This window comes from Rhinolophus sinicus, linkage group LG14 (genome assembly GCF_036562045.2).
Source record: "Rhinolophus sinicus isolate RSC01 linkage group LG14, ASM3656204v1, whole genome shotgun sequence".
Taxonomy (NCBI): domain Eukaryota; kingdom Metazoa; phylum Chordata; class Mammalia; order Chiroptera; family Rhinolophidae; genus Rhinolophus; species Rhinolophus sinicus.
In genome coordinates this window covers 35,605,566-35,626,423 of record NC_133763.1, presented here as the reverse complement: position 1 = coordinate 35,626,423, position 20,858 = coordinate 35,605,566, and the positions used below count along the sequence as shown (strand labels likewise).

At 38.8% G+C, this 20,858-nt stretch overlaps 1 protein-coding gene across 2 annotated transcripts in view; it reads right to left on the bottom strand.

The window, feature by feature from the left end:
* The window catches only part of PALMD (palmdelphin), a 47,551-nt gene extending 40,962 nt beyond the window's left edge, over positions 1 to 6,589 (bottom strand). Inside the window, exon 1 of one of the 2 annotated variants that reach the window (XM_019747046.2) lies at positions 6,292 to 6,589. In XM_019747046.2, coding sequence (XP_019602605.2) covers positions 6,292 to 6,336 — 45 coding nt within the window. In that variant the 5' untranslated portion in view covers positions 6,337 to 6,589. The remainder of the gene's footprint in view (positions 1 to 6,291) is intronic. The other variant, XM_019747047.2, reaches the window with a different exon arrangement.
* Between the last annotated feature and the right edge of the window lie 14,269 nt (positions 6,590 to 20,858).

Sequence of the window (20,858 nt, the reverse complement as noted above, 5' to 3'; positions counted from 1 at the left end):
TGTGTTCATTCATTCACTCATTCTTGATGGTTTTCTTTTGTGCTCCAGCTAGTGTTGAGCTCAGTGTTGGGAGCTGTGAGAGATGCAAAGACGTCTTTGCCTTAAGAAATCCTGGCTGGAGTGAAGAGACTGTGTAAAGGAAGTGGGATGGGGAGAAGGTAACGAGGCTTAGAATATGGGATGCTCTGAAAAATGACAGGTTCTGTTCCAACTCTGTTAAAGCAATAACAAACGCTTCCAAAATGGTATTGCATTCTTTCCTTTTCCACTTCTACTTGCTGACTGAAGAAGGGGGAAGGAAACTGCAGTGGGTGAAGGACTGGTTTGGGTTAGAAAAGGTGGTGAAGTGATGCAGAACTTCCTTAGGTTCTTCTCTTTGCTCCACGTCAAACTCTGTTCATAAGAGTAAAGAACAGAAATCTGAGGAAGTTCTGGACAGGGCGAGGTTTGTGGCTTTGATGTTTATTACAAGTTATTATGATGCTGTGGCCAGAAAATGTGACAAGCAGAAGAATGGATTCAAGTTCTACTATGTAACTAATCCCTTAACTTTCCTTGGCCTTAGGTTTTTGGGCTTATACAAGTAAAATAGGAATGGTAATATCTGCTTTCAAAAATACCCACAGGACTGTTTGGCCAAATAAGATAATGTAAAAGTTTTTATTTTTATTTTTTTAAAGCCTAAATGCTATATAAGAACAGGTGCTGTTATCATTATTTTTAATATCAGAATTCTTTTTCTTAATGGTGGTCCTTTATATTCTAGATTTGTTAGCATAGATTGATTTTGAGTAGCTGTCATATCTCACTTTAATACGTCGTATCACCCCATGTTAATCCCCGATTCAGTTACACATTGAAAACTTGGTGCTTGGGACAGGAGCCAGTTTCAATTTCCATTTAGAGTTTCAGAGGATAACCTGGTTTTCTATATCTTAAATGGCTCAACTGAATCCACTCAGTCACTGGAGTTTTATGTAGCAACTTTAAGTATAGATTGCACTCAAACTGTCTTAGAAAAGTAGACATCCCCAGGGTTCCCGATGAGGGAATGAGAGGCAATACATTTCCCCCAAATGACCCCACTGTCATTTAAGTTAAATATTCTTATTTTATTCGTATTAAATTAAAATATTCTTATCTTATTAAAATATTCTTATTAAAATTTAAATATTCTTATTTTATTTTAAGAGAAGCTGAGTCACTTGAGACTGGAGATTGGAAGTTTTAGCACTGAACTATGGTGCACTTGTTTAGATGCTAGTTAGGTTTAGGCACGTAGACTTTGATCTGTTTCAATCAGTTTTCTAAAGAGGCAGCTTTCCTTTTGGATTATCCAGTAATGTTCAGAAAGTTCACGAGGATCCTTTTCAGTAGAGGGCTTTGCGAAGCAGCATTATCATTCGGGAGTACACTGGAAAAAACCTTCCCCCGTTATCAAAAAGCAGCTTCCTTAATAAGCTATCAAAATTATTGTACCTCATGACATGCTCTCCTTCGTGGGTGGGCTATTATGTTTGGCAGAGATATGTGGCCTAGCACATTTGGTTGAAGAAACTTTTCCTTCTCTGGAAGAAACATGTAATCTCAGTACAGCACTGTGGAAAATTGTGCAGAGGTTTCATTGTTTAATATTCTGGCACAGGACTTCTCTGTTTAGGAGAGTCCTACATCTCCATGTACCATCTTTGTGTGAATGTCTTTGGTTGGTCATGACAGATTGGATGTTCTTCCTGGAACTTTGTCTTAACCATGAGGTAAACTGGAACAATGGCGCATTCTTTTAGTCATTGTTCCTTTAAGAAGTCCTTAGAGCTTGAAATACTACAATGATGCAAACACCTGTTAATGTATATATACCTTTAGTCAAGATCCAGACTGGCATGCTCTTGTTTTCACTTTCTCATTTCTATAGGCAGAATGAAGAGGAGAAAATGTGTATGGCAGGCTTGGGAAATAAAAGTTGGACTGGCTTCTTGGGGACGTGACATGTGAAGTCATACAAGGCACCATACTCGGAAGGGCCCAGCATGTAGTTTCATGCTCTGCTGTTACACCTTGAAATTCTGGATCTTTTTGAACAAGACTTCCCACATGTTCATTGTGTCCTGGGCCCCACAAATTATGTCTCAGGTCCTGCTTTGAGGTCATTAACTGTCTTATTAACTGTTAGAAGTTTCTAGATATTGACAGAAAGAAAATGAGATGAGGTGCAGTGTTCAGGGACAGGCAACACATGCTAAAGAAATAACTAGAACCTGTGTGCATTTATGTTACTCTTTTAATATTGGTCTTTGTGTTAGGTAGATTTCTGTTTTATGTAAAAACATTCTCCTTTTAAATTCCTGTTTACAAGTCTAGAAAAAATACTTCGGGAGTGGGAAGAAATAGGGAGTGGATCCGGGGAAATGTGAGAGTGCCTTATTATTTTGCGTCATAAGCAGCTTTGGCTGGCAAATCTGGCTCTGTTGCTCAAATTCCAGTGTCAGGACTTTCTGTGGCTCCTTTCCAAATGGAGTCAGTTCTAGGCAGGTGCTTGCTCTTGTGATTATTACAATTGTCTAAATTTTGACAGAGCGCACCTCCTTCACATCTGTGCTCAAATAGCACCCTTCTATGAGGCCCATCCTGACCATCCTGACGACTACAAATTGCAACCCACTCCCATCCAACTCCTGATGCTCCTGATTCCCCTTATTTCGCTTCTTTTCATTTCAATGCATAGGGCTTTGCACATAGCAGGTCTTCAATAACCATTAGTTGAATAAAGAAATGAGAATGAGTTGATAACACACATTCCTACCAGTTAATGGTAAGCCTTGATAAGAATAAAAATGTCAGCTTTATGCTTACCCCTTTTCTCCCCAGCTGGCTCTGTTCTCTGAAAATCGATTTTAGTTCTCAGAATCTCCTGATCTCACTCCCCTTCTCCAAACAGTACTATATTTGTGAGTCTATGATCTCTAGCCAGCTTAAGATCCAGGGGTTTTCCAGTCTGAGTCTCCACATATTATTTAGTATTAGTATTTTCTAATGTCACAGTAGAAATGGAGATAAGACAATGTGTTCCTTGTGCAGGAGGATGTCAAGAGCAGGTGGAATACTACTAATGCTTAGGGAATCTTTCTGTTTTTAGGGGAATTCACCTGCACCTTTTCCCCATTCTTTGGTGTGGGTCATGTTTACTCCCACGTAACTTTGTAGGGATAACTCTGTCAGTCCCTCATCTCACTTTCCCTGAGAATGCTGGAGACATTGGTGTCGCCAGTTCCAGTAATATTAAAAGTGAATTTCAAATTACTAGTCTACTACATAGCTCTCCTTTTGAGTAAAAATCAGTTATCTGTTAAAATATGTACCAACTAGAGGAGAGCCCCAAGATAATTTTTAATCAGTATGAAGTAGCCCTGTTTTTGAGTTATAGGTGAAAACTGAACTCTTTGGCTAAGTGATACTTTGACCACTGGTTTAGTATGAGACGAGTTGGTACATGGATAAAGTAATGAAGGGAGAACCTGAGAGTAGGTATGCAAAATAGAATCCATGTTTGGTATACCCAAACTGAAATACCTTCTTATAAATAATCATTTCTGTGTACTTACATAATTTCATCTTCATTCTCTTTGAGAAGACCTCTGACTAACCTAAAATTCAGTGTACTGATATGAGGAATGAATGGCACCATCACAATAATTTAGCTTTAGTTTGAGAGCCTAAGTGCCACATTCCATCTACTTACTGTGTTTAATCCTTTTTTTTTTTTTTTTGGTTTTATTTTTTTGAGGAACAAGAAGATTGGCACTTGGTCTGTCAAGTTACAGGCATATACATTTGTGTTTTCAATTCCTTGCAGTGAAAATAATGACATTTTTGACACTCAAAACCAGGTAGAATAAATTCAACAGTGAAGATTATTTCATTTCACACCAGGAATTGGAAGAATAAATTTTAATACAAAACTCAAATTGATTTTAGAATGTAAAAAGTTATTTTCCCCCCTAACAAACTGAAGTCTAAGAGTTGAACAATTGTCTTATGATTTTGTTCTTGAAGTATGTATATGAAGTTTGTTTCAGTGTAGGGAAATAGAAGGAAAACAGTTAAAATGAGAAGATTGTCCCTGCGTTTTAGTCTAGGTCAGAGATTTGGAAGATTATCAGTACTTCCAAAAATGAAATAATCCCTGCAAACTCTCTGGATACTGTGTGTTTTCATTTTAGAAAGGGGAAGAGGAATAACTGAGGTGGTTTCCTGGGTAAGGCAAGGGTGGAGAAAACTGGCATTTCTAGGGTGTCCAGGAGGGAGATGAGTGGATGTGATGTTTCCATGGAGACACCACTGCTCCAGTTTTCCTCTAGGTGGTGACAAATGTGACTGGACTTAGCCTGGTGACTGGACTTAGCTAGTGGAAATTTGTTCCTATAAACTTCCCAATTTCTTTTCCCTACAACCTTTACACAAACACTACTTCCAAGATAGAATTACTTTGTGATTTTACTTTGGAGATTTACTTAATTCTTTCTAAGGGGATATGTTTAGGCTAATGGAATAGTCCAAAAAGTCATGTTTTTTAAACCAAAAAAACACATGCCAGTATATTTAAGAACTTACTCTTATGTGTGCTTGTAAGGAATAGTGACTCTTGTTCTAGTATCTCTATTTACATTTGGAACCCTTAGTGAAAATTCTCAGTCTTCCTGAAACTGTGTGCAGTCATACCTTTAGAACACATGCTGCTTCAGGAAGAGTTGTAAGGTGCGCTGGAGGGAGCAAGGGCTCAAGTGAGGGTGTGCTCCAATTAAAAAAAAATGTGGAACGAGGGACTTGTGTATTTTGTTGGATGCACTATTAATTTAGTTAATTAGAAGACAGAAGCATCAGAAAAAGCAGAGCTTGTGCCACACAACTCACACAGTCTAATAAAGTAACCTTTAGACAACAGCTGTAACGCAAAAGGCCCACGCCAAAACAATAGAGCCGAGCCGAGTTCCTGTCCCTTAAAGCAGGACAGCTGAACCGGTGGCTGAGTTTAACAACAAAAAAGAACAAAACAAAACAAACAACGATCCAAACCAAAGTTTTTTTGAAGGAAGGAAAATATGCTAATTAGAAGTTAGACATTTCAAAAGCATTGTCTTGTAGAAAGGTGCTCCCCTTATCCGTGGACTCCTGGCTCCTTACCACTGGCTGCGAAAATATTTCAATTTACTGAATCCTTTCTGGGTGGAATTGAGAAAATGTATCCATTAAATAAAAATCCTAAATTGGGACTAGCATTATTACTTATGCCATGGGAATTTGAAGAGCAAACAAAAATATCCTCCTGCCACCCTGATATGGCATTAGTTTTTAAAAAGTACTGATTTCTTCCTGACAGCTAATTTCAGCAAGAGAAAATGCTGAGAAATTGGGATGCTGATTTCCAAAGTTTCTTTTCTTAAAAAAAAATTATATCGTAAGTGGTAGCTAATGACAAATGATTGTGTCACAGTTTTCCAGGTTCCTGCCAAATAGAGGATTTTATAAAATTAAATTTAAAAAGCTGGATCATTTAAGGAAAGTAATTCATTTCTTGCTTTGATTCTTTCCCAGAACAAACATAAAAAAATGCATTGTTGTCTTTCCCGGTATTAATGAAATATTTTCCAAATCTATTGCAGTGCATGCGTTGCATTCCTTTTTCAGGATCTTATTCAGTTTGTGACTCTGTTGGAAACTGATATCTGAGAATTAATCTGATAAGTGCTTTTACCCACTTTTCTCTTGTTTAATGCTTAGCTTAAGTACAACAACATTCATTTTCATTTTGTTAGTTTTTCTGGAACATACTAACACAGCAGAAATAAAAAAGTTTCAAGTCCTTTGTCTTATTTCATTTTTCTCTCCCCATTTTAAAAGATTTTAATTATTTAGTGTATTAATTGTTTAAAAAGTTTCCAAATTGGGGATCTGTTTTTGATCTAATATTTGTCTATTATAAATTTAAGGAAAAACTGTGTTTCTAAGGTACATAGAAAGTGAACTAAACTACCTTAAAAGCTTCTGATTGCTGTTTAAAATGTAGGCAGAGTTTTTGCAACAATCAAGAACATTTACTCTGTTCTGAGGGTCAGAAGCCCAAGAGTTACAGAGGGTGGTGACAAGGGTTAAGAGAGCGGCAGAGACGTGTCCATGAAGGATGACAGTTCTGTTTTTCCACTTACAGAGGCTCAGCGGCAGAGGCAGCCAGCAGCGTGTCTGCCGTTCCTGTAAGCAACCACCTCCATGAGTTATAACTGTAGGCAGACTTACTGTGATGGCCTGAAGTCTTTCCTTCACCAGCTCAGCTTCTTCCATTCTAGAAGTCAAGGACAGGCAGGCAGTGAAGGAAGTCCAAAGCTACCATAAAGCTGGAGCCTCCTTGGGGAGCGGAGCAGAGGTAACAGAGGAGAAGCAGGGAAAAATCCACTCTTAGCACCGGTGAAGAAAAGCAGAAATCCCCGACTGGGCAGGAGCGACTCTGAGCAGATGTACAGATCAGGCCAGACAGACACATGTGATGAGGGTGTGCTGGGCAGGCAGACGCTGAGGCTGCTGGCACCAGTTGACTGACAAGTTTGAACGGCAGCGCACAAGCCCTTTTCCTTCAGGAGCTGCCAGCTCTTTGTTGTAATGTGCACAGTTAGCAAGGCACAGTTTCTTATTAACTGTTCCTTACCCAATTCATTATTTTCCAGGAGTGGCACAGTGAGCCCATGCACTGAGTGTTTAATCAGCCTCTGCTCTAGCGGCACACAACCACGTCTGTTGTGGGGGTCTGTGTGTGTTTGTCCAAAGTTAGTTTACCTGTACTCTCCTCCAGACTTTGCAAAGACAGACTCACCAACGCACTTGCTTACCTTTCTTTCTCTGATTGGCTTTAGCTAATAATAAAAAATTATATTGTTACTTTAGAACTTAATATAGTGGTAAATTTACATCAGGCTGTCCTCCCCTCTCCCTCCTCCTCCTATTTCAGCTGTTTGTTTCAAGCTGTGGAATCTTTAGGTCATGGAGAAATCAAAGGTGTTAACGTGACTGTTAAGAACTTGGCCCACCAGCAGTGTTTGGTTGGTTCAAACTCAAGTACCACCCTCTGTTATTTCTTGTCTTGGATTTCTATGGAATGCAGTTCTTTCTTGGACCGTGTTCAGAAGTGACACTTGGCTTTCAGGAAGGTGCCCATTTTGACCTCACCAGTTATGCAAGAGAAAGGAGTGAGCCCTTGAAAGTGCGTTGAGACATTCTGTAACTCATGCAACCTGACACTATGTGGGTATTCCCTTGCTCTTTAGAAAAAGGAAGTCAAGCCCAATGAAACTCTTAGTTCAAAGCAAAAGCAGAGAAGCTTTACAGTGTACTTTGTCTGTTTTTTCTCCCCTACCATTTCTTTAATTAAATTTTGATGTTGTAAACCCTAATTATCATCTACCTCATTATTACATGTTTGAATGCTATCAAGCACCTTCATATCAACATTCAGCTGAAGAGGTTAAAAGGACAACCTTAACATTGAACACACAGTTTAATTTCCTTTGAATTGTTGATGTCAGTAGTAATAATAATAGCTAATATTTGTTGAGTACTCTTTGTAGGCAAATGCTTTGCATCCTATTTAGCTTACAATGTACTGGGAGATGGGTGCTATTAGCCCTATTTTAAAAATGAGGGAACAAGCTTAGAGAGGTAATTTGCCACCTAGCTAATAAGTCACAAGGCCAGGATTGGCACCCGGACTGTCTGTCTTTATAATAGTTATTCCTCAGGCCTGCCCAAGGAAACAGGGCAAGATGAGACACAGGCTGAAGGTTAAATCAGCCTTTATGAGAAAGAGTTGGACCCCCAGCCTCTTCCTCCCTCTAGCTCCCAGACCACTTACAGCTGGAAGCAAACCCTTCAGGCACAACTCTGGGAACCTCCACTGGGTAAACTTAGTGGCTCTCCTGAGAATAGGTTTCTCTGTATTGGCATTGGGAGCTCCCCAATAATAGAACCCTAAGATGAAACCCACCCGTTTCAAGTCTTAATTCATACTTGGGAGTAATTTGTACTTAATTATGCATCCTCAAAAAACTTTTAGTGAGACCAGAGCATAGGAGAATTGGTTAGGTATGGGCCACATTTGATTACTACTGAATGGATACTTAAGCTGAGAAAAAAAACAAAAACCCAAACCTTTAAAACTTTTGATTTTGTTTATCTGCAGATTCTAGCTGAAATAAAAAATAACAGAGCAGTAGTGATAAATATCTCAGTCAGAATGGCATATTTTCTGCCCAGAACAGATGGGCCATCATCCAATTATTAGTCTGGATCTTTTCCTAAAAACAATTTACCTTTCAAGTCTCATTTCTGCTGTGGGAGAACCCAAGGGTTTTCTAGTGAAGGGGAGGACTAGATGAAACAAGAGGATCAGGGAATTTAGGAGGGAGCAGGGTTATAAAGACTGATTGGTATCATGTGTTTATTCATTTATTTAGTTGCTAATGCCAATAGCTGCTAATATTTTTAACCATTTGTTATTCATTTATTCTGCATATATTTATTGAGCACCCATGATGTGTCAGGCAGGCACTGTGCTAGGTGTTTGTGGTACATGGATAAACAAAATATCTGCTCTGCTGGAATTTATATTCTAGTAGGCAACAAAAGGTAAATATAATAAACAAGTCAAATATAAGAAGTGAGCAGATATGAGTCCTATGACAAACAAATGCCAAAATGGGTTAAATGTGTTGGATTTTATTAGGAGAATGAATGTATGAGAGAAAATGGGGAGGTAGGAAGAAAAGGCTGGAGCTGGGAAAGGCTGGGAGAATGGTCAGATCCTGGTGCAAATCTGACCTGAATGAAGGAGAGAGGGAGCCAAAGTTGGGTGGAAACAGCCTAATCTGCTGTGCAGTCTAAGGAAAATTGGTAAGTCCTTTAGAGAGTCCTGGAGCCACAAAGCCAGCTACCCGAGAAGTCCTGTCTCTCCCAGGAACTAGCTTGTTTTAGCATTCCTGCCATACTTAATTACTGGCTTGGAGCAGCCCCGGAAAGGCAGTGTCTTGATGCAAATACAGGGATGAATTTCAGAGTACAACAGCTGGGACCCTTGCTCAGCTATGTTCCTGTAGTTAGATGTCTGAGAAGCACTTTCTCATGACAGCCGTAGTGATAAATGCTATGGAAAGAAAATAGAGCAAGGGAGGAGAATGAAGATTTCTAATGGGTGGCAAGTTGCAATTTAGAATTGGGCCATTCGGTAGCCTCAAAGAGAAGGGAGCATTTGAACAAAGCCTTGGGGCGGGGGGTGGTAGGAGTTAACCATGAGGTTACCAGTGGGAAAAGTCTGTGCAAAGGCCCTCAGCTGGACTATATCTGGACTGTTTTAGGAGCAAGGTCAGTGTGGTTAGATAGGGGAGTACTGAAGGGAAGGGTAACAGGAAATGTGGTTGGAAATGTTAGAGGTCCCCGTCCATGCAAGGTCTTGTAGGCCATTGTAAGAACTTTCACTTTTACTTTGGCTTTTACTCTGTGTGGGGTGAGAAGTTATTGAGATGTTTTGAGCAGAGAAGTGACATGACCTAACATGTTTTAACAGGATGGAAGCAGAGAGACTAGGTAGGATGCTATTGCAATAATCTAATTGAGACATGATGGTAGCTTGAGCCAAGCTGGTAACAATGAAGACGGTTGGAATTGGTTGAACTGTGGATAAAATCTGCAATGGAACCAACAGGATTCCCTGAGATTGGATATGGGGTCTGAGGGAAAGGGAGGATTCATGATAACTTTAAGACTCTTGAGGACCAAGCAAATGGAAGTTGCCATCAAGATAGAGAAGATGGTGAAATAGTTTTTTGTTTTTGTTTTGGTTTGAGGGAGAGGGTAGATACCAAGAGCTCAGTTTTGGACAAGTCAATTAGTTATCACATGGAGATGTTGAGTAGACATTGGCTATATGTGTTTGGAGTTCAGGAAAGAAGTCTCATCTGGATTTATAAAATTTATTTTATCTCTTGTAGTAAGCAGGATCACAAAATATCTAGAATTATAGTCCACAAAGCAGCATAATATAGAGTGAACTTGTGTTCATTAAATGTTAAATATATATTCATGACCAAATTCAGTCTTTGTAAAGTGATGTACAATAGAGCTTGTCTAGTCTCAATTATCTTGTTAAACTAATTTTACTAAATATTTTGTTGTTTGCAAACCAATGTAATGAGGATAACAAGTGTTAAAAGTTAAAATCAGTTATCTGACCTTATATTAGGAGTTAAGAAATATAAGAGCTTCTGAGACTGTGTCTTTTCTTAAAATGCATATGCCATCTGACTGGAGAGGTAAGACATATGCTGGAAACAATTAGAGGACAAAAGAATAGTAAACCAACTGTCATTGTATTCTGATAAAACAAACTGCTAACTATTGCATTATTTGAGACCAGGAAAGTATAGCATCATGAGTGACAGCAGTGTGTGCCACAAGCAGAAAGTACAAAATGAGTTGAAGGAGATAGAGATTTTTGTGAGTTGCAGAAAAGCTACTGCAGGGAGAAAGCAGACCTTAAAAGCAGACTAGTCATTTCTAAGTGTGAGAGATGTTAGAGGACCAGAGAGTGTCCTACCTTGGGCAGAGAGGAGAGTTAGACAGGAAGAGTGATAGAAATATAGATCCATACATAGAATTTGATGTTCAAGGCAAGTAGATTGGGGGAGTCGGAGATGAAAGATCAAACTCATGTTTCAGGAGCATGAAACTGTCAACTCTTCTGAACATATAGGAAAGATTAGGTAGGAAAATCTTTTAGGAAGGTAGGGAATAAGAAATGTGCGTGCCTGTGGATAGAGTCTGAAAAATCACCAATGTTCTGTAAAAGGAAATGTTCCCAGGCTTCTTCCTAACCTTTAGAAGGTCTGGACCTAGAGAGGTCAAGAAGTAGGGCCTGCCCGGTGGCTCAGGTGGCTGGAGCGCTACACTCCTAACACCGAGGTCACTGGTTGGGTTCGCACATGGGCCAGTGAGCTGCACCCTCCACAGCTAAGATTGTGAAGAACAGCTTTCCCTGGAGCTGGGCTGCCTGTGAGCAGCCGGAGGTTGGTGTGGGCTGCCGTGGGCTACCGTGAGGGGCCCACAACCAGCGAGAGCTGCCGTGAGCTGCCCACTGACTGGGGTGGGGAGCACAAGGCTCATAATACCAGCATGGGCCAGGGAACTGTGTCCTACACAACTAGACTGGGAAACAACAGCTTGAACCAGAGGGGGGGCAGAAGAAGAGGGGGAAAAACCCAAAAACACCCAAAGAAGTAAAAAAGTGAGTGCTCACTCTCTTTCTGACTCTTCTTTCTCTCTCATCCCCCTGCCCCCCTCTTTCTTAATTACTTCTCAGACATCCATAGGCCAAAAGTGATGTCAGCCTAAGGACATAAAGTTTTCTTCTCATATTATATCTCTGAATCATTTAAATTTTCCTGACCCTCAGATTTATTATATACGATCCATTCCATTTCTATTCTTCTTACCCTTGACTCTTACTCTCCCACATCACTGGGCAATGTGAATTTCTTCACGTTCTTTCCTTTTCCAGTAGACCTCTGGATGGGATTTAATTGCTATATGCAAGCAACAAGTAGGTATTGGAATAGGGCAACCACATAAATTACGAGAGATTTCTGATACTACTTTATTTTCATTCTAGGGTACTCTATATAGTGGGGTTGACATATACCCATTTCTTTGTTAGGTAATTTGACTTTTATGGTTTAGAGAGTGCATAGACAAAATGCAGTAGGCTTCAAGACAGTCTACAGTGCACACGCTCATCTTACTTGAACTATCCGTGGTGTTGGGCAGTTGATCTTGCCTTTCATCTTTTTTCACCTGGCCTCCAGGACTCTTCACTTTCTTGATTTTACTCCTACCTCACAATGCTAGGAAGGCTAGGTATCTCCTTCCTAGCCTTTTTTGCTAGTTCCTTTTCTTTTCCTTACCCTCTTAAAATTGGAGTGCAGAAGGGCTCAGTTGTCAGTGTTCTTTTCTTCTCTATTTTACTCACTTCATCTCATCCCAATGGCATTCATATGCTGAGACTCTGAATTTATTTATGTCTCTAGATTTGACTTCTCTTCTGCCCTAGGGTTTCAGGCTGTTACCTCTGCCTGGAACTCACTTCCCCCAGGTATCCGTATAGCTTGTTCCCTCACCTTTTTCAGGTCTTTGCCAAGAAAGCCTATCTTGACCACACTATAGAAAACCACAGACCTCTGTCTGATTCTACCAGTCCCCCTCACCTTACTTTATTTTTTGCCATAGCCCTTACCATCTTTTATAACACTATATAATGCACTCTTTTGTTTGTCTGTTGTCTATCTTCTTTCACTAGAGCGCAACTTCCACATAGTGAAGTGTTTTCTTTGTATTCTATGTGCTTGAAACAGTCCTGGTACCTAGTGGATACTCAAAAAATAATTGTGGAATAATGATTGTTATCATCTTCTATTTGCTTTTCCAGTATGTGTCAGGTGTTTTGTAAGCCTACTTCGTGGATTTGGAAATCAATACTCAAAAATATTAAATAACGTATCAAGGGGTTACATATCCAGTAAACAGTAAAAGCAACATTTAAATCTAGGACTTTCTGGTCCCAAAGCTCTATCTCAGTTCACTATATCATCCTACTTCTATTTTACCTAGTTGTAGTGAGATATCATAGCATGAGGTTTAACTACATATATCATTATATGCCTAGAATAATATATTAGGCATGACAAGCAAATTTGACCATTTTGATAATTTGTGGAATAGATTTTTAAAGACTAGACAGACTATAGCCATTTTTTCTTTGGAATTTGTTTAAAGATTAGACTAGAACTTTTCTGTAAGTGAAGTATTCTGGAGGTATACCAGTACCCTATCCTTCCCCCACTTAAAAAATTCTACCAGCAGACAGTGTGTGTGTGTGTGTGTGTGTGTGTGTGTGTGTGTGTGGTGTGGTTAGTCATGCTGCTTTCTCTTTGAACATTACACAGTTTTTTTCAGGCAGAGTTTCCTAGAATTCCAACAACTGCTGGATTTAGTGCAAAAGAATATTTAACTAAACAAATTGTTGGATTTTTTGGAGATAAAGAAAGCAGCTGTATGGGATTTATAGATGATGTAATACAGAATTGTACACCTGAAATCTATGTAATTTTACTAACAATTGTTGCCCCAAGAAATTTAATAAAAAAAATAAAAAGAAAGCAGCTGTTTTCTGAACACAGCCTCAGTTATCTAATAGTCTATCAGAAATAGCCACAGATAAAAAAAACAAAAACCTATTAACAAACCAAACATACATAACAAAATAATCGCCTTGAACAAAATGAAAGTGTTTTGTCATTTATTGCCCGTCTCATGTGCACATAAGAAATTAATATTTAACATATTTAGGATCTTCCATTTTAGTTTCCTGTGCCTCAACTTACAAATGGACATGAAAATAACCAGCATCATAAAAAGTACTAGCATTGCTTTAAACTAGAGAAAAGCAAGAGGCTAAACAGTCTATAATTATCATTCCACTAAGATCAAGGATTATGGGTGCCTCTCCTCGCTCAGTTTGCCACTCACACATGAAAGCCTGTGGTGTTCACACTCGTGCACGGTGTGCGCCACAGAGGGGATGAAAAGGAACCGTCTTTAACTGTATTTGTTTTGAGTCAGAGTGTTTCATGAGGACTGTTTGCCTTATTCACTTTCCTTCCTTTGTTAGCAGTGTAAGGAAGCTGCCCTTCCCTCTGCATTGTTTTTGTATTTGGGTGTTTTTGAAAATGCAGTTCTACTGTGATACCTTCACTTGATGCTTTCATTTTCAGCCAGTCAATTTAACATAATATTTAAGATATATGGATCAAAGAATGTTCCTGAACTCAAAAGCATTTTGAATGGTGTCCCCAATTTGTGATAGCACATAGTAAACTGGATGTTTGACTTGTCCAGTTTGCTTCTGTGTGTACTTGGCTGCTTTTTGAACATGAAAAGTTTGAGCTTTCTTTGATTTTTGTTTGGAAAAATTATTCCTTTGTTTCCCCCTGAAGTTGGTGATTTTAGTTTAAAGAATAACTGATTGTAAGTTGTAACATTTGAATAGTTGAAAGTTTTTGCCCTAGATTTGCACAAAGAAATATTAAATGGGGCCCCTTCTAGTTACTGAAAGATTTGCATTCCCTTTTGACTTTCTCCTCAAGTTTGAAACTCAGATTTTTGTTAGTATAGCAAAATAATTCCCCTGTTATCTGTATTGGGATCATAAATGCAAATAGAGAGGTTGAAACTGATCATTGAGGAGCTGTCCTTTTTATAAAGAAGTCCATTGATTCCATAGTTCTACTAGACTCCCAAATTTCGACTTGGGGATTCCTAGTTCTAATATTTAGAGTTCAAATACCTGTATTCCCTAAGAAATTTCAAAGAACAATTTGGCCATCACAGGAGTGCAATTTGGGAACTAGATATGGAATTGTAAACGAGTGTCACTACTAAGTAGGAGTCCAAGTACTGTGAGTTTTGATCATTGTTCATTCATCTATCCATACATCACACGTTGATTAAACATCTACCGACTGTGTAACCAACATTGTGCTATGTGCTAGAGGCAGAGACGAACACGACAATGAACTCTTTTTAGTGGAGAACAGAACACAGGAGGTAAGTAGAAAACAAGTAAATACTGTGTGAAAAGTGCTAGGTCACCAAAGTCAGACTCAGGGCAGAAGGGAGGCCAGAGTTCAGCTAAGTCATCCTGGCAGAGGACAGCTGAGCTGAGTGTTTTAGTCTTTAGATTGGGACAATTAGGAGTTAATTAACCAAGAGAATGAGTCAGGGTGAAGGGTAGGGAAACAAAGGAAAACTGTATGGTTGTAGCATCTGATTATGTAGATAATCATAGACAAACTGAATAATCTTCCCAGGTGCAGAATCCTTACCACATGATAGAATGACGTACTTATCAAATTGTCCATATACAGGCTTATAAATTCCCATGTTATTATATGAGATGTGTGGTGTTCAAAGACTATATGTATGTATACACATATATATACACACTATACATATATTTGTCTCTATTTATTAGTGATCCTTAATTCACAGGCATCAAAATCTTGATTCTCTGCCATTAGAAAGATAATAAATGTAGGTGGTTTTGGAATCACAGACATTGGCTTATTTTCCAACTTTTCCATGTATTAGATGGATGAACTTGGAAAAATCATTTAATAGCTCAGAGAATCTGTCACTTCGGGTGTAAACTGATATTGATAACAGTTCTCATAAAATTTTTTGATCAGATTAAATGACTATATAGATAAAGGTGGTCAAAGAGCATAATAGTAACTTAATAAATGGAAACTATTATTATTATTAGTTATCTTATTGTACAGTCAAGTTCTTAGAAAGGTCTACTAAATCTTGCTGGCACATTATGATTTCTTTCAGTGGTTTCACATTTGCTAAATGCATCTTTCTACACATATAGCTCAATACGGTAATTGACTCGTTCAGGAGAAAGACCAGAGCCTTATCCTTTTCTAGGTGAGCTTTACATGTCTTTCTTCTGAGTCAGAGCATTTTGGTGAGGACAGTTTGTCTTTAGAAAGTTATCAGATGTGTTCATCTCCAACAGAGGGAAACTGAGGCATAGATGGACTGACCTATTTGAATAGGGAGCCGATTCATTAAATGGTGACATTCTCTGTCCAGCAGTCTTTCTATTAGGCTGACTATGGAAATCTTAGGAGAGGCTTGGTCTGATTCTTTGTCATTATGGAAATATACTGTTAACTTATCCAATTAGATTGGCTTCTAGGCAGAGCCATCACTCTGAAAGCTAGGGTGCAAGCCAGTTATGTTAAAGTGGATTTACATGGCAAAGCAAGAAATGAGGCAGCTGTCAGTGTGTCTGCCCTTCAGTCCATTCCACTATTAAGACTGCTCTGAAGTTTTGCTTACTGACAGATTGGATTTCAGACAATTGTAATTCTAACCTGAGGAGTTTTGGAAATATGTGTTTTGGAAGATGCCAAACTGAAAGTTTACTTCTAAATTATTTAGTGGGTCTCTCTTTGGAGAAAGATAGATGCTTTGGAAGGGCTAGTAATTATTGCATGCCTCAGATAACCTTTTAAAAAGAACCTAAAACAAAACAAAACAAAACAAAAACTCAAATATTTTATTTAGAATTTTTACTTTATTTTTTAGCATAGTATGAAAAATCTTTGTTATTTCATCATTAAAGCCTTTTCTTTTCTCTCTCCTCTCCCCTCTCATCTCTTCTCTTCATTTTTGCTGAGATTATAACTGTAGGAGTTAGATTGCTTAATGTGTGCCCAGAGCAAAGACTGAAAGAATTGCATTATGCCATCAAGCAATATTGTGGGTGGGGTGAGAATTTAAGGGAACACTAAGTTCCAAGGAATACAGTTGCCACAAACAGATCTGTAGGAACTCCCTTAGAGCTGGAGGTTAATTAGAGTCCTTATTTCCTGTGAAATTTGAAAGTCTAGAGTATAGACCAAACAGTGACAGAGATAGCTGCCACTTTATACCCATGTTGGTTGCTCATCACTCACTTTTTAAAAATCTCAGCAACAAAAATATTCCTTTGTACATATCTAATTTTAATCTGAAATGTAAAAATATTTTCAGAAGAGAAATGTAAAAATAATTTAAATGAAAACGTCTTTCTAAGTGAACTTTCAAGGAGCAGTCTACTCTCTTTTTCATGGACCTTGGAATTCTTAAAGATGAAATCCTAAGCCAGTAGTAACTAGCTCTCTAAAGGCAGTCTCTGAATAGGGAAATAATAGTAATTCTGTTGGAAAAAAAGGTCAAGACAGATGACTATCTCCGGTTAATTTCGTCCACGGCTTTATTAACTTACTACGGTTTGACCATTTGACATTTGATTTTTATCAAGCTATATTCTTATTTCCCACCTTTGTTTACACATCTCTTTTGGAAATGGATATTAATGAAATAAAAAACACATCCTTTTAGGGTGGAGCAGATCCATTTTCCATTCTTTGATTTTACCAAATCTGCGTGTGTAAGAAAGCAAGAAAATGCATTTTAGGGTGGCCTAATGGAGTAAGTATTATGTCTCCTGGAGCTATTGAAGGTAGTCAGCTCAGTTCCAAAGAGCAATGTAAACACTTTCAGTCTGTGTTGAGCTTTGTGTGACTCCTGGGCCTTCTCCCTTTTCCCACAAATCTACCAAGTACAAATTTACATGCTGACAAATGGAAAGCAACACATGGTATGCAATGGGTGCCCAATGGGTGAAATGTACAGAGAGGCTCTTACAGACCATTACAAATGGTAGCCCCCAAATGCTACGTTATTTATAAAGAGGAGAAGCTGTAACTTCCTAACATAGGGCTCAAAATAAAGAAGGGTTTGTCCACAGAAAAGAATGTAATGATTCAATTCTGTACATTTTGTTTATTAATGATCACTTTTTCCTCTTACGTCTTGACATTCCACCAAAGCAAACTGCACCATCTTCCCCTTGGGAACCAACTCAGAGCTTAGCTTTATTTACAAGCTTCATTATACTAAAGAGCAAAATGTTCTAGTTGGTTGAATAGATATTGCATGGCAGCCCACTGACCTCTCTATTTGGGAGAAATATTCGACTCCTACAGAAAAGTTCTAAATGTTAGCTGATTCATGGTCAGTTTTTTTCTTCTGCATTTACTGTCGCCAAGCCACTGGCTTTAGTCTTTTCTTTCTTCCTTCCTTCCTTCCTTCCTTCCTTCCTTCCTTCCTTCCTTCCTTCCTCTCTCTCTCTCTCTCTCTCTCTCTCTCTCTCTCTCTCCTTCCTTCTCTCTCTCTCTCTCTCTCTCTCTCTCTCTCTCTCTCTCATCTCTCTCTTTTTCTTTTTTTTAAGTACGGTATTTGTTCACTTCAGGTAAGATTCTGCAATAAAAAAATAAGAGCTTTAGGCTGCTAAGCTGAGCTTTTAAATTTCTCAATTCCAGTTGCTTCAAAGGTACCAAGTTCACACGAATCAGTTTCACCTTAACAAGAGAAGGGTGGTAGGGTGCAAGGTAGGTGGAAGCCTCATCTTCGTACCCTTTGGGAATGCTCTGATTTTAGAGCATCTGCACATGGGCACTAGGGGAAGTGGAGAAACAGCTGAGAAACTGAACCTTTGCCTCTGAGGCTCCAGAAACTGCTAGAAAAACCCTGAGTCAGGAAATTCACCTTGACAGAGAAGACTGTTAAAAGGACATATACCTCAGTTTAGGAGACTGATTAATTATTACTGAGAGAGTGGTGCTTTTGTGTGTATAACCCAAGAGTCTCTGACTTTAACCTGAAGGAAGCTGACCTTAGATCCTGAGTAAGAGCTATAGAAAAACCCAATAGACTATACTGCCTTTGGGCTCTTGTAAGAAACTCTAACGATCAGGGAGGAGAGAACCTGGCCTGGAGTTGGTGAGCTCTGAGCATGAGTAAACAGACACAGAGAGAAATACAATAGGAGGGGACCAGCATGACTGAATCAGCAGCTGCTATAGAACAGGTCACCAGAGAAACAGCAGAGAATTCCAACAAAGGACTAGGACTGTGTAGGAGCTTCTTAGGATCAAAGATTCCCTTTCGAAAGGGAAATGGCTTGCACTTTTAGGAGTGGACTGCCCTCAAGGCTGGGGGCTCAAGAGTCAAAGGTAATTGCAGTTGCTATTCTATCCTTGATGGTCTCCCTGTCTCTCTAGGACTGGTGTGGCCTGGAGAAGATCTTTCTTTGCACGATGGCTATTCCAATATCAACGTGTAAATTCAACACTCTACAGAAAAAAATTATTTTGAAAATAAACCAGATTTTTCTGAAGTCACTGTGATAAGGTGTTGGAATAATAGTTGAGAGTCCTTGTTTCCCATAGCAGCAGCACTGAAGCTTTTATTGCTATCTCTGTCAATAACTCTTGGTTCTTTCTGCCAAACCTAGTAGTGCTGATACATTTGGAGCTTGTAGCCAACATCCTGACTCAAGCAACATGCAAAATTAAATGGCTGGTTTTATTTTGCTCTCTCATAGAAATGTGCACAGAGCTCTTGGTTATTACCTGTATCCTCACTACCTAAAGGAAGCCCATCTTGTCCTTCCCCCCTTTTCCTTCCTCCCTTTAACTACAAAATTGTTATTCTCAGGTAAAACATACCTAAATGAGTCTAGGTATGTTTACTAACCTACCATTGCTCAAAGTGTTTAGGTTGATTTGAATGATGTATTTAGTGGTGAAAACACTCCCATAGTCTAAATGGAATGTGAGCTGAAGCATTCATGTTTTACTGAGTGGTCAACTCATGTGTGAAAAGAAGTGCTTCTTTCCCAAAGGAACTACCCTGTTTCCCTGAAAATAAGACCTAGCCAGACAATCAGCTCTAAAGCATCTTTTGGAGCAAAAATTAATATAAGACCTAGTATTATATTATATTATATTACATTATACCTGGTATTTATTATATTATATTATATTATATTATATTATATTATATTATATTATATTATATTATACCCGGTCTTATAGTAAAATAAGACCAGGTCTTATATTAATTTTTGCTCCAAAAGATGCTTTCGAGATGATTGTCTGGCTAGGTCTTATTTTCAGGGAAACACAGTAGCTTGAAATCAGTAGACCCCTTGTGGGAATTACCTACATATTCCCTGTGTGTCAGCTGGTGTTGCGTTGGTGCCTATGTGGTTAGTTTGGAAAGGATGAATCACTTGAGTGACCAATAAAATCTTGGTTTCAAACGTGTTGCTGGAAATAAAATGATAACTGAAAGTCTCTTGAGATCTAAACTCTGTTTAAAAGGTGAACATTTTCAATGCCTTACACCTTAAAGAAATGATGTGGTGTGGTTGGATACATGAATTCAGCCAGTATTTGTTGTGTATTTACTATGAACCAGGCATTGTACATGGACTTGGCAAGAGAGTCCTGGGCAGCACGGACACTGTCTCTTCTTTCTTGGGCCTTAGATTTCAGTGGTTAAAAACAGACATGGAGAAAAGCAAACACCATCTTTTCGACAGTAGTCAGTGCTATAGAGAAAACAAAGCAGGACTTTTAGAGTTACTGATTGCGGGGTGGCAGTAGTGGTCAGTGTTTAGTTAATTTAGACTAAGCAGTCAAGGCAGGCCTCTCTCAGGTAATAATATTTGAATTGTCCCAAGCTCAGGGATCTTTTTGAATCAGATTTATCTCTTCATAGTTCTGGACCTCTAAAATGCAGCTAAACATGTATTTGCTTTTTATCTGCTCTTTCTAAACTAACCAAATCTTTTTTAAAAAAAATTTTATTGGGGAATACTGGGAAACAGTGTGTTTCTCCAGGGCCCAACAGCTCCAAGTTGCTGGACCCCAATCTAGTTGTGGAGGGCGCAGCTCAGCTCCAAGCCCAGTTACTAGTTTCAATCTTTAGTTTCGGGGGACCCAGCCCACCATCCCATGTGGGAATTGAACCGGCAACCTGTTGTTGAGAGCTCACACTCTAACCAACTGAGCCATCCGGCCACCCCAAAACTAACCAAACCTTTTTGCTGTTGCCATATAAACATTTCATAAGCTTGCAAAATGAGCATAGGGGAGAGTTTGTTTGTTTCCTTTTAAGAATTACAGTAAATATCTCACAACTCGGGAAAAAGTACCTCCAGGTAATGGGTAATATTTGTTAAAAAATTAGTCTCATGACTTTAACACCCAGACTTTAGCTATGAGTATAATTATTTGAGGTAATAGATTTTTTTCCCAATAAAAAGTGACTTTGCTTTTAGTAATTCTATGTATTTAAACCCATCT